This window comes from Mustela lutreola, chromosome 1, assembly GCF_030435805.1.
Source record: "Mustela lutreola isolate mMusLut2 chromosome 1, mMusLut2.pri, whole genome shotgun sequence".
Lineage (NCBI taxonomy): Eukaryota > Metazoa > Chordata > Mammalia > Carnivora > Mustelidae > Mustela > Mustela lutreola.
Window position 1 is genome coordinate 127,670,141 of NC_081290.1, and position 13,863 is coordinate 127,684,003.

The following is a 13,863-nucleotide window of genomic DNA, read 5'->3' on the forward strand; positions in this document are numbered from 1 at the left end:
GGAGTGCGGTTTCAATACCAAGGAGAGCAGCAGAATTCCAGAGGAGGAGAAAGCCAAGCACGGAACTCATGGCTTTTTTCCTGTGATTTTTTTTAGTCTTGCAGTTAATTTAATTTTTTCTTTTTCATTTTTTTTTTTTTCTCGCCTTCGGGTAAAATTTTTTTTTTTTTAACTGTTACCTTTTTCTTTTTTAACGATTTTTTACTAGTTTATCTAATATATATATATATATTTTTACATTTTTCTTAGGTGTTTTCTTTTTTTAAAAAAATTCTTTTCTTTTCTTTTCTTTTTTTTTTTTTTTCTTTTTTCTTTCTTCCTTTTTGAACCTCTTTTTATCCCCTTTCTCCCCACTCACGATTTTGGATCTCTTCTAATTTGGCTAAAGCATATTTTCCTGGGGTTGTTGCCACCCTTTTAGTATTTTACTTGCCCCGTCATTTACTCTTATCTGGACAAAATGACAAGACGTAAAAATTCACCACAAAAAAAAGAACAAGAGGCAGTACCGAAGGCTAGGGACCTAATCAATACAGACATCGGTAATATGTCAGATCTAGAGTTCAGAATGACAATTCTCAAGGTTCTAGCCGGGCTCGAAAAAGGCATGGAAGATATTAGAGAAACCCTCTCGAGAGATATAAAAGCCCTTTCTGGAGAAATAAAAGAACTAAAATCTAACCAAGTTGAAATCAAAAAAGCTATTAATGAGGTGCAATCAAAAATGGAGGCTCTCACTGCTAGGATAAATGAGGCAGAAGAAAGAATTAGTGATATAGAAGACCAAATGACAGAGAATAAAGAAGCTGATCAAAAGAGGGACAAACAGCTACTGGACCACGAGGGGAGAATTCGAGAAATAAGTGACACCATAAGACGAAACAACATTAGAATAATTGGGATTCCAGAAGAAGAAGAAAGTGAGAGGGGAGCAGAAGGTATACTGGAGAGAATTATTGGGGAGAATTTCCCCAATATGGCAAAGGGAACGAGCATCAAAATTCAGGAGGTTCAGAGAATGCCCCTCAAAATCAATAAGAATAGGCCCACACCCCGTCACCTAATAGTAAAATTTACAAGTCTCAATGACAAAGAGAAAATCCTGAAAGCAGCCCGGGAAAAGAAGTCTGTAACATACAATGGTAAAAATATTAGATTGGCAGCTGACTTATCCACAGAGACCTGGCAGGCCAGAAAGAGCTGGCATGATATTTTCAGAGCACTAAACGAGAAAAACATGCAGCCAAGAATACTATATCCAGCTAGGCTATCATTGAAAATAGAAGGAGAGATTAAAAGCTTCCAGGACAAACAACAACTGAAAGAATTTGCAAATACCAAACCAGCTCTACAGGAAATATTGAAAGGGGTCCTCTAAGCAAAGAGAGAGCCTACAAGTGGTAGATCAGAAAGGAACAGAGACCATATACAGTAACAGTCACCTTACAGGCAATACAATGGCACTAAATTCATATCTCTCAATAGTTACCCTGAATGTGAATGGGCTAAATGCCCCTGTCAAAAGACACAGGGTATCAGAATGGATAAAAAAACAAAACCCATCTATATGTTGCCTCCAAGAAACACATTTTAAGCCCGAAGACACCTCCAGATTTAAAGTGAGGGGGTGGAAAAGAATTTACCATGCTAATGGACATCAGAAGAAAGCAGGAGTGGCAATCCTTATATCAGATCAATTAGATTTTAAGCCAAAGACTATAATAAGAGATGAGGAAGGACACTATATCATACTCAAAGGGTCTGTCCAACAAGAAGATGTAACAATTTTAAATATCTATGCCCCCAATGTGGGAGCAGCCAACTATATAAACCAATTAATAACAAAATCAAAGAAACACATCAACAATAATACAATAATAGTAGGGGACTTTAACACTCCCCTCACTGAAATGGACAGGTCATCCAAGCAAAAGATCAGCAAGGAAATAAAGGCCTTAAATGACACACTGGACCAGATGGACATCACAGATATATTCAGAACATTTCATCCCAAAGCAACAGAATACACATTCTTCTCTAGTGCACATGGAACATTCTCCAGAATAGATCACATCCTCGGTCCTAAATCAGGACTCAACCGGTATCAAAAGATTGGGATCATTCCCTGCATATTTTCAGACCACAATGCTCTAAAGCTAGAACTCAACCACAAAAGGAAGTTTGGAAAGAACCCAAATACATGGAGACTAAACAGTATCCTTCTAAAGAATGAATGGGTCAACCGGGAAATTAAAGAAGAATTGAAAAAAAATCATGGAAACAAATGATAATGAAAATACAACGGTTCAAAATCTGTGGGACACAACAAAGGCAGTCCTGAGAGGAAAATATATAGCGGTACAAGCCTTTCTCAAGAAACAAGAAAGGTCTCAGGTACACAACCTAACCCTACACCTAAAGGAGCTGGAGAAAGAACAAGAAAGAAACCCTAAGCCCAGCAGGAGAAGAGAAATCATAAAGATCAGAGCAGAAATCAATGAAATAGAAACCAAAAAAACAATAGAACAAATCAACGAAACTAGGAGCTGGTTCTTTGAAAGAATTAATAAAATTGATAAACCCCTGGCCCGACTTATCAAAAAGAAAAGAGAAAGGACCCAAATAAATAAAATCATGAATGAAAGAGGAGAGATCACAACTAACACCAAAGAAATACAAACTATTATAAGAACATACTATGAGCAACTCTACGGCAATAAATTTGACAATCTGGAAGAAATGGATGCATTCCTAGAAACATATAAACTACCACAACTGAACCAGGAAGAAATAGAAAGCCTGAACAGACCCATAACCAGTAAGGAGATTGAAACAGTCATTAAAAATCTCCAAACAAACAAAAGCCCAGGGCCAGACGGCTTGCCGGGGGAATTCTACCAAACATTTAAAGAAGAACTAATTCCTATTCTCCTGAAACTGTTCCAAAAAATAGAAATGGAAGGAAAACTCCCAAACTCATTTTATGAGGCCAGCATCACCTTGATCCCAAAACCAGACAAGGATCCCACCAAAAAAGAGAGCTATAGACCGATATCCTTGATGAACACAGATGCGAAAATACTCAACAAAATACTAGCCAATAGGATTCAACAGTACATTAAAAAGATTATTCACCACGACCAAGTGGGATTTATTCCAGGGCTGCAAGGTTGGTTCAACATCCGCAAATCAGTCAATGTGATACAACACATCAATAAAAGAAAGAACAAGAACCATATGATACTCTCAATAGATGCTGAAAAAGCATTTGACAAAGTACAACATCCCTTCCTGATCAAAACTCTTCAAAGTGTAGGGATAGAGGGCACATACCTCAATATCATCAAAGCCATCTATGAAAAACCCACCGCAAATATCATTCTCAATGGAGAAAAACTGAAAGCTTTTCCGCTAAGGTCAGGAACACGGCAGGGATGTCCATTATCACCACTGCTATTCAACATCGTACTAGAGGTCCTAGCCTCAGCAATCAGACAACAAAAGGAAATTAAAGGCATCCAAATCGGCAAAGAAGAAGTCAAATTATCACTCTTCGCAGATGATATGATACTATATGTGGAAAACCCAAAAGACTCCACTCCAAAACTGCTAGAACTTATACAGGAATTCAGTAAAGTGTCAGGATATAAAATCAATGCACAGAAATCAGTTGCATTTCTCTACAACAACAGCAAGACAGAAGAAAGAGAAATTAAGGAGTCAATCCCATTTACAATTGCATCCAAAACCATAAGATACCTAGGAATAAACCTAACCAAAGAGACACAGAATCTATACTCAGAAAACTATAAAGTACTCATGAAAGAAATTGAGGAAGACACAAAGAAATGGAAAAATGTTCCATGCTCCTGGATTGGAAGAATAAATATTGTGAAAATGTCTATGCTACCTAAAGCAATCTACACATTTAATGCAATTCCTATCAAAGTACCATCCATCTTTTTCAAAGAAATGGAACAAATAATTCTAAAATTTATATGGAACCAGAAAAGACCTCGAATAGCCAAAGGGATATTGAAAAAGAAAGCCAACATTGGTGGCATCACAATTCCGGACTTCAAGCTCTATTACAAAGCTGTCATCATCAAGACAGCATGGTACTGGCACAAAAACAGACACATAGATCAATGGAACAGAATAGAGAGCCCAGAAATAGACCCTCAACTCTATGGTCAACTAATCTTCGACAAAGCAGGAAAGAAGGTCCAATGGAAAAAAGACAGCCTTTTCAATAAATGGTGCTGGGAAAATTGGACAGCCACATGCAGAAAAATGAAATTGGACCATTTCCTTACACCACACACAAAAATAGACTCAAAATGGATGAAGGACCTCAATGTACGAAAGGAATCCATCAAAATCCTTGAGGAGAACACGGGCAGCAACTTCTTCGACCTCTGCCGCAGCAACATCTTCCTAGGAACAACGCAAAAGGCAAGGGAAGCAAGGGAAAAAATGAACTACTGGGATTTCATCAAGATCAAAAGCTTTTGCACAGCAAAGGAAACAGTTAACAAAATCAAAAGACAACTGACAGAATGGGAGAAGATATTTGCAAACGACATATCAGATAAAGGACTAGTGTCCAGAATCTATAAAGAACTTAGCAAACTCAACACCCAAAGAACAAATAATCCAATCAAGAAATGGGCAGAAGACATGAACAGACATTTCTGCAAAGAAGACATCCAGATGGCGAACACACACATGAAAAAGTGCTCCATATCACTCGGCATCAGGGAAATACAAATCAAAACCACAATGAGATATCACCTCACACCAGTCAGAATGGCTAAAATCAACAAGTCAGGAAATGACAGATGCTGGCGAGGATGCGGAGAAAGGTGAACCCTCCTACACTGTTGGTGGGAATGCAAGCTGGTGTAGCCACTCTGGAAAACAGCATGGAGGTTCCTCAAAATGTTGAAAATAGAACTGCCCTATGACCCAGCAATTGCACTATTGGGTATTTACCCTAAAGATACAAATGTAGTGATCCAAAGGGACACATGCACCCGAATGTTTATAGCAGCAATGTCCACAATAGCCAAACTATGGAAAGAACCTAGATGTCCATCAACAGATGAATGGATCAAGAAGATGTGGTATATATACACAATGGAATACTATGCAGCCATCAAAAGAAATGAAATCTTGCCATTTGCAACAACGTGGATGGAACTAGAGCGTATCATGCTTAGCGAAATAAGTCAAGCAGAGAAAGACAACTATCATATGATCTCCCTGATATGAGGAAGTGGTGATGCAACATGGAGGCTTAAGTGGGTAGGAGAAGAATCAATGAAACAGGATGGGATTGGGAGGGAGACAAACCATAAGTGACTCTTAATCTCACAAAACAAACTGAGGGTTGCCGGGGGGAGGGGGTTGGGGAGAAGGGGGTGGGATTATGGACATTGGGAAGGGTATGTGATTTGGTGAGTGCTGTGAAGTGTGTAAACCTGGTGATTCACAGACCTGGGGATAAAAATATATGTTTATAAAAAATAAAAAAAAAAAAAAAAGACAATACCTAAATTGTTATTTGACTTTTGATTCATCTGTATTTCTGTCAAATGTTTTAGGTGTATCATAATACCAAAAATATGCAAGGTAATAATTGAAATAGGACTAAATATGCAAGGGCCACACAGTGATAGTCATACAAGGATATGGGAGAGAAATTATTAACTAAACTGGCTATAGAATTTAGTCTTTAGTGGTGTAGCTGCCAGGCGAAAAGAGAAATATGATACGAGGGGCGCCTGGGTGGCTCAGTGGGTTAAAGCTCAGGTCACGATCTCAGGGTCCTGGTATCAAGCCCCATATCAGGCTCTCTGCTCAGCAGGGAACCTGCTCCCTCCTCTCTCTCTCTGCCTGCCTCTCTGCCTACTTGTGATCTCTGTCAAATGAATAAATAAAATATTTTAAAAAAATGATACGATAGTTCAGTCTTGCCTTCCTGTAATAGGAAGCATATAAGAGAATCAGGAAAGTATTTTTAGTATAAACTCTGAGGAATATATTTCTTTTTGCAAAGCCTTAGACTAAATATGCCTAGCACATAGTAAATACCTAAATAGTTGTATTATAGTTATATATGTATAAACAAATGAGAAATTACATATAGAAGAACTTACCTTGTATATTTTCATGTAATGACCAAAGTAAGGAGTCATGGCTTTAATAATGTGTTTACAGATACATAGCAAAGTCATCTGGTTATTTTAAATACTAATCTTTGCAAACAGGTTAAGGATGTATATTTTACCATGACATTGTGAATGCACATTTTAAATATGGAAGATTAAAGATGTAGTTTTTGATGATATACCTTTTGATAAGACACAGTACATAGAGAAGGTAATAAAATAGCTTTAGTTTACCTAATTTTAGAATGCTGATAATTTAAGCAGGTCATTCCAAGGAAGCTTTTTAGCAAATAATTTAAAGTTGAATACTGTTAAGTGTTCAAAGTAATGTCAAGTGTATGTCAACCATGTGCTTTAGCTAAGGTAATGTAACTGGTATCTTATTAGAAAATCAAACCCCAGGGCACCTAGGTGGCCCATTGGGTTCAGTGTTGCAGGTTTGGTTTTGGCTCAGGTCATGATCTCAGGGTCGTGGGATGGAGCCCCACATCGGGCTTTATGCTCAGCAGGGAGTCTACTTGAGATTCTCTCTCTTCTTCCCCGCACCCCTCTTTGTGTGCTCTCTTTCTGTCTCTCAAATCTTTTTTCGAAAAAAGAAAATAATTGAACCTAATGTGTATTCTTTTTAAAGGGGAGGGCCATGCATGTTTGCCTGGAATGGAAAAAAGCTTGCATCAGGAAGCAAGATGAGGTCTTCTGGAAGTCTCACCATGTGATGTAGATAAGCCTTTGTCTTGGATGCGTCTGAGTTAGTTCTTTTTGTCATAATCACTGTCAGATGTGAAGCAATTAAGTCCCATTATGAGTTTTAAGATAGTTGTATATTTTGACTGTTCATATAGTTGTACAATGCAGCTCTTTATTTTCCAGAGTTCTAAGCCTCCTTTATTCCCTCCTTAATTCCATGTTCATTTGATTAGAAAGATATTATCTTTTTTTTAATCAGTGCTGCATATATGTTCAGTGCCAGCTTATATAATCTTTAATTTATTTGACTTTGGTCCTCTAGCATCATCTGCATATGATTTTTAAGAATCAATTTGTATTATACATGTTGAATTTTTTTTAATAAATCTTAAGTTTAGAGTAGCTATGAGATGTAGGTAGTTTAAATTTTATTTCACTATCTATACTTCAGTATGTGGATGTCATTACTATGTACCTTACCCTTCTACAGTTATTATGCAGAGTCTGAAGATCATGTGAGAAAGTAAATTTTCCAAGCTTTTTTACTGGGACAGTTACTACTCCTTGATTATGTTTTATTTTATATGTTATACATACATAAAACATGTGCACTTAGGTTTCATAGAAATCTATTCTTATTACTAAATAAAAGATGATCTATAATGTCTTCCTTCCTAGTTGCTTATTTGGTTTTTGATTCATTTTCATCATGTTGAAAGGTTATAGATAGACAGCATTTTGTGAATTTTGAATGACTGAAAGCAAGGAAGCTGAAGCCCAAAACAATTTTTACCTTGAGCACTTCTGTGTATGTTCTGAGTGCAGTACGTAAAATTAAAATCAAAAGTCCTGAGCACCATGCTCAGTGCTAAGTACATACATGCTAACAATCTGATTTGTGGCAGACCCCCATTTCACTGATGATATAAAATGTATTAAGCTACTAAACATGTTTCTAGGTTCTCATATTCTTAATATCTATGTCTTGACATAATTCAATTTTTACAAAGTTTTAAAATGAGTATTTTTGAAGATAGACAAAAAACTGAAGTAAAATGGCCAGCTTTTTAGTGGATTTCAAAACATTTTTCTTCTTATTTAAATAAACGTAACTCAAATTTTGATATACTTAATCTGTTTTGCACGATGCAAGTCTCATTTGACTTTCTCACATTCTCTCTACAATCATATACACATGAGTAGTCAAGAATAGTTTATCTTTTCCTTATTACATATATGTAGATAAGTATATGTGTTATAGACATATATACATGTTATATATTGTTTTTATAGCTTGCTACTTAGTAAAAGGCAAGTAGAAATATTTTTCCTTGGCTGCTTATCTATTTTTAATTAAATTTTATTCTACTTTTTTGGAGGAAGAATGACAATATTTAGTAATCTCATGTTTTTTTTTATTTAAATTTTTTATTTTATATGATAATATCACTTAACCAACTGGCATAACTGGTATTTGTAAAAAGGTGAAGCAATTATTGGTAAAGTTATATTTTGATATCGGAGCTAACAAGTGCTAAGGAAATTTCTGTAAAGTTATTAAATAGACACAATGGTGTCTTTATATTTATTGACCAAGCAGTTTTGATCCTGTTGGGTGGAGGGAGAATAAAAATATCTGTGCTGCTTATCACTGAAACTCTTTTCATTCTGGTGCTGAATATATTCTTTCAAATAGCAGTAAACACACACATGCACACAACTTTTTTCCAGGACTATAGAGTTAACATCTTCTTGAGACAGAAATGGAATGATCCCAGGCTGAAGCTCCCTAGTGATTTTCGGGGCTCGGATGCACTGACGGTGGATCCCACAATGTACAAATGTCTATGGAAACCTGACTTATTTTTCGCAAATGAAAAAAGTGCCAATTTTCATGATGTGACCCAGGAAAATATCCTTCTTTTTATTTTTCGTGATGGAGATGTTCTTGTCAGCATGAGGTACTCTTTAATAATATTTGTACAGCCCTACGTGTGTGTGTGTGTGTGTGTGTGTGTGTGTGTGTATAAATTCAGATTATCACAGACAAACACATTAAGTGACATCTAAGACCTCTGTTTCTACTTTCAGGTTATCTATTACTCTTTCATGCCCTTTGGACTTGACCTTGTTTCCCATGGATACACAACGTTGCAAGATGCAACTGGAGAGCTGTATGTAAATGAGACCCTAAGTGACAATAGGAATACAAATTCTTAAAATCTCTAACCAGTACATTCCTAACAATGGTCAAACTAATGCTTTTTATTACAAATAGTAGAATAATTTATTTAGGATAATTGTTATTCTTTTACTCTAGTAATTACTAAGATAGACACATCTTTTGGGTGCTAGGTTTTGCTTTCAGTTGTGTAGGTGTACACTGCCTAATTGTTCCAACTGCCATCATCATTTGAATTGATAATATAAATAAAGGAGAAAATCATATCTTAATAATTGTTCTACTGTTAAAGCCACATGTTCAGATCATAAAATTTGAAAATATTAAAAAACAGCACCTAAATCCTACCAAGTAGTCATTTTCTGTGGATTGTCTAAAAAGTTTTTTTTTTTTTGCAAAATTGGGATTTTTGTGTTTCTATGATCATATGTTTTTCACTTCATGAAAGATATACCACATTAAGGCATAAGGTATATTAACTGAAATAATTATTGAAATAATTATCTTTAAAATATACCAATTAATTTGCTAATCATGCTTATCCTTTGAAAATAAAAGGAGGACATAAAACTTGAAAAACTAACACTAAAATAAGGAAGTCTTAGCCTGAAGACCTATATTCAATGAACTCTCTCAGCAAAAAAATAAAGAATAGCCTTGTAAAATATATATACACTTGCTAGATGATATGCTTTAAAGTTACTTTGTGGTTATCTGCTGTTTAAAAAAAAATTTACTGAAGCTGGAACCTAAATCTGAACAATCTCAAGTGCTTTCTAAGTATAAATTGAGATTTTGCAGATGTAAGTGTATGTATGTATGTACGTTTTTGTGTGTTGTATCCATTTATGTCTGTGTTATTATGTATTTGTGTAGGAAATTCCAAGTGGGTATTTATATTCAAATCTATTGTCAGATGCACTGAAGTATTGCTTTGAAAAATCCAAGTACTTATAGTTGAATGGTAGGCTATGATATGCTGTAAAACCCCATAGGATCCTTGAGTTGTAGCCATATTACCTAAACCCCAAATATGTGCTTTCACATTTAGTAATGATGTCCACTTGAGAGACTGTTTTCCTGCTTTCCTGTGCAATGCAACTCCCTTAGGGAAGTTTGTAGTTATTTCTTCAAAAATATAAGTGATTTGCGCTTAGGGTTTTTTTTTTTTTTTTAAATTTTCAGGTAGTATATTGTATAATTGTGAATGAGTTTATTCTGAATATATTCAGAAAGCTAGTATGACTTATTTACTTTTTATTGATGACAGCTCTGAAATCTGACATAGCAAAGTATGCTACTATATAGGAGGCAGTGAGATTGTAACTGTGTACCATATGCTCATTGTTTTGGTTTGTTCTTTCTTTAAGCCAATTATCTGTAAATTTGTGCTACTGTTTTCATTGATAGCCATAGATTTTATCTCTGCATTTTTAACAAGAGTTTCAAAGAAGAATGACCTGTTCTTTTACCATTTATGTGTGTAATAATTGGATTCTTAAAATATTAAGAAAATATTAATTACCTTTCAAACTAATATTTTTATTTACTTTTGTTTATAGTTGGCTATACAACTGATGATTTACGATTTATCTGGCAGTCAGGGGATCCTGTTCAGTTAGAAAAAATCGCCTTGCCTCAGTTTGATATTAAAAAAGAAGATATAGAATATGGCAACTGTACAAAATACTATAAAGGCACTGGTAAGTAATATTCTTTGAATTAAACAAAACTAAGTCCTGTTTCAAAGGTTTGTTTCAATTTTAACATATATCAGGAACAGAATAGAAGAAAATTATTTAAATAGTGAGTTCAGTATTTATAAGTAGTTTATCTTTACCTTCATATATTTAAATCTTTCATAAAATGACATTCACTAAAGTTCTTAAAAATGTTTATTACTACATAGTTTTGCTTTTATGTAACTACATAACAAGAGGTTTTCAATTTTTTATTTTAGTAATATGAACTCTCCCAGGCAATAGTTTTCTTAGGTGTTGCCAAGAAACTCTTTTTCTGGCAAGTTTCAGTTTGGGACCAAACATCATGGATTTGATGAATGTAGTCCATACACACTTGTCTCCTGTCTTTTAGGCAGGTTTAGATGTTGGTTGACCCATATTCTTAGTTACAGAAAGCACTGATCTTTATGCTACGCAGGAAGCGGAAAGTGTGGAGAATAACGGGGCATCAGTTAATATTGCCTGTATAATATTGTTGGCCTAGGTTATGGAATGCTAATTGTGAAAAGCACAACAAATTAACCTCATTCACTACATTACTTCAAGCTTTGCAGAAATGAAAATATACCCACTAATCAATACTTTAATAATATGATTCATATACAACATTTGAGTCACAACTGACCGTTATAGTTATTGAGGGTTTGTTATTAAATATAATGGCTTTTCCTATAGTAATATACATAAAAGGCTGATTGAATTTTGCTCATTATTTTCAAGCTAATCATTTCAATTTTGAATTATGCAATTCTAATTTTCTATGAGGAAGTAAACAAAGATATGACAAAGGTGTTCAGAAATAGATATAATTAGGAGCATCTGGGTGGGTCAGTTGGTTAAGTGCCCAACAGTTGATTTTGGCTAGAATCCTGAGATCAAGGTGGTGTAGAACTCTGTACTCAGGAGGGAGTCACCTTGAGACTATCTCTGCCCACCCCCCAACAACCCACAGCTGCTCTTTCACTCTCAATCTCTCTTAAATAAATAAATAAATAAATAAATCTTAAAAAGTGAGATAGAGAAATAGGTATAATTTAATGTATTGTAACATTTATGTTGACTTGCAAAAATAAAAATGTATACTGTAATTGTGTAGGATTCGGGGAGATCAGATGTTTGAGTTTATAATGCTGCCATCATGGCATCATCAAAGACAAAATATAATACGAAAAAAAGGCAGAGTGAACTTTGACACATTTACAGGGCTACAGTAAATGCAACACTTAGGCAACTTGGAGATAAAGTTAGTTTGAGCATCTGTTGTCATTGACACTCACATAATTTAATGGATTATATAGCATTTATATATAAATAGCTCCTTCTGTTATAGAGTTTATAGTATATTAGAACAAGAGAGATAAAAAACAAATACACTGCTAAAAGAAATTATAAAGTTTTTTAAAAAGGAAAACCTGAGAACTCTCAAAAAATTTGACCATCAAAACACTCATGTATGATTTGGATACATGGACTTTTAGTGATCTTATTGACAGTTCTGAACCAGTTCCTTTATTTAACACAGAAAATAACTGAGGAGCACAGTGATTGAGGGACTTGTGGAAAGTTGCAGGCAAATCAATGTCAGCTGCTGCATGAAGAACTGTACTCCTTTTCTCTGTACTCACTCAAATTAAGGGAAATGCACTACCGTGTTTAGAAACTTTGACAGGTCACCTAGTAATGGAAAAAAAAGAAAAAAGAAAAAAAAAAGCTTGAAAGCCAAGGACAATCCTTTTCGGATTGTTGTTTAGAAACACATATTTGGTAGATAGCTTTTGGATTTCTTACTGTTTGTTAGGCATTATTTTAAGTGCTCTGCAGGAACTCTATTTTAATTCTCACAACCACCCTATGCATTCAGTACTTTTATTTTCCCTTTTTTACATGTTAGGATAATAGACCAAAGAAACTTACCCAAGTCATATAGTTACTGAGTGATGACTGGAATAGTGAGTCTGACATTGCTATACTACCTGTGAAGTCAGTCCTCCTACACTTTGCAAATAGTTATCCATATCTAGATTATATGGTTAATATTTCAAAATGAATAGGCTCAAAATTGTTTTGAGAAATTAGAAATGACCTTATTGAAGTTTTAAGCTTTGTCTAAAGATGAAAATAAAGCTAGTAATTTTATTTCCGATTTTATGTAATAGCATAAAATTATGAGATAGCATTGAAAATCCTGGGTGCTTTTTTTTTTTTAACCTATTTTTTTTACCTTTAAGTCCTACATCTAAAAACCTTCATTGGGGATGCAACAAGAAATAAAGGAGATATCTCTGTCTTTTTATAGATCTATATTCTAATATGGTACACACATAAAATAAATAAGATCCTTTTGTGCTTGAGAGGTTACTCAAGATTATAAACATGAAAGTTTTTTGTAGTCCTTTTTGAGCTGTTTTAAGTAAGTCGCTGATCTCTCATTAGCTACACAAAATAACGATAAAAGAACTTATGTCTAACATAATGATAATTGTCATTTACTGTGTTTCAATAAGCATGTTATCAGTGTTTACATGAGTCATCATATGAATATAAGTAAAACATTTTAATACTTGGATAATATTTAGATATGTATTTATAAATATGGAAACTTCTAAATATATGAATGCCTAATATGTAAAATAGTGAAAATGATATAGACAGCAACATTTATAAAATGATGGACAGTATTTTCTTTAACTAGTACAGAAATAATCAGAAATGATGATTTGGCTTTAACTTTATTAAAAATTACAGTTATTTTATAATTATAGATGTTACAGAGGTGGAGAGATGGATAGGAAAACAAGTATACAGAAATACTTAAATTGAAAGCCTAAGTGAATAATAGTGAAATAAAACCTCACAGGAAATAGAAAGTAAATTGAATTTGCCAATGAACATTTATATCAATTAGCTGCCCACCTGCCTCTCATAAATGTAACAGTACTAGGAAAAGATCAAAAAAGATCAAGAAATGTTTCTCATAAAAGTTTATGGAGCAAATCACTATTATATCCAAGCATATATTTTATTGCCGAATTCATCCCAGTCCTGGGAAGCTCCCCTAGTGGGTGCCTTCATAAAAGAA

At 34.4% G+C, this 13,863-nt stretch overlaps 1 protein-coding gene across 3 annotated transcripts in view; it reads left to right on the top strand.

Moving 5' to 3' along the window:
• The window catches only part of GLRB (glycine receptor beta), a 107,041-nt gene that overhangs the window by 57,942 nt on the left and 35,236 nt on the right, over positions 1–13,863 (top strand). For all 3 annotated transcript variants that reach the window (XM_059173924.1, XM_059173906.1, XM_059173915.1), the window contains exons 5-7: positions 8,592–8,821; positions 8,952–9,034; positions 10,605–10,745. In XM_059173924.1, coding sequence (XP_059029907.1) covers positions 8,592–8,821; positions 8,952–9,034; positions 10,605–10,745 — 454 coding nt within the window. The remainder of the gene's footprint in view (positions 1–8,591; positions 8,822–8,951; positions 9,035–10,604; positions 10,746–13,863) is intronic.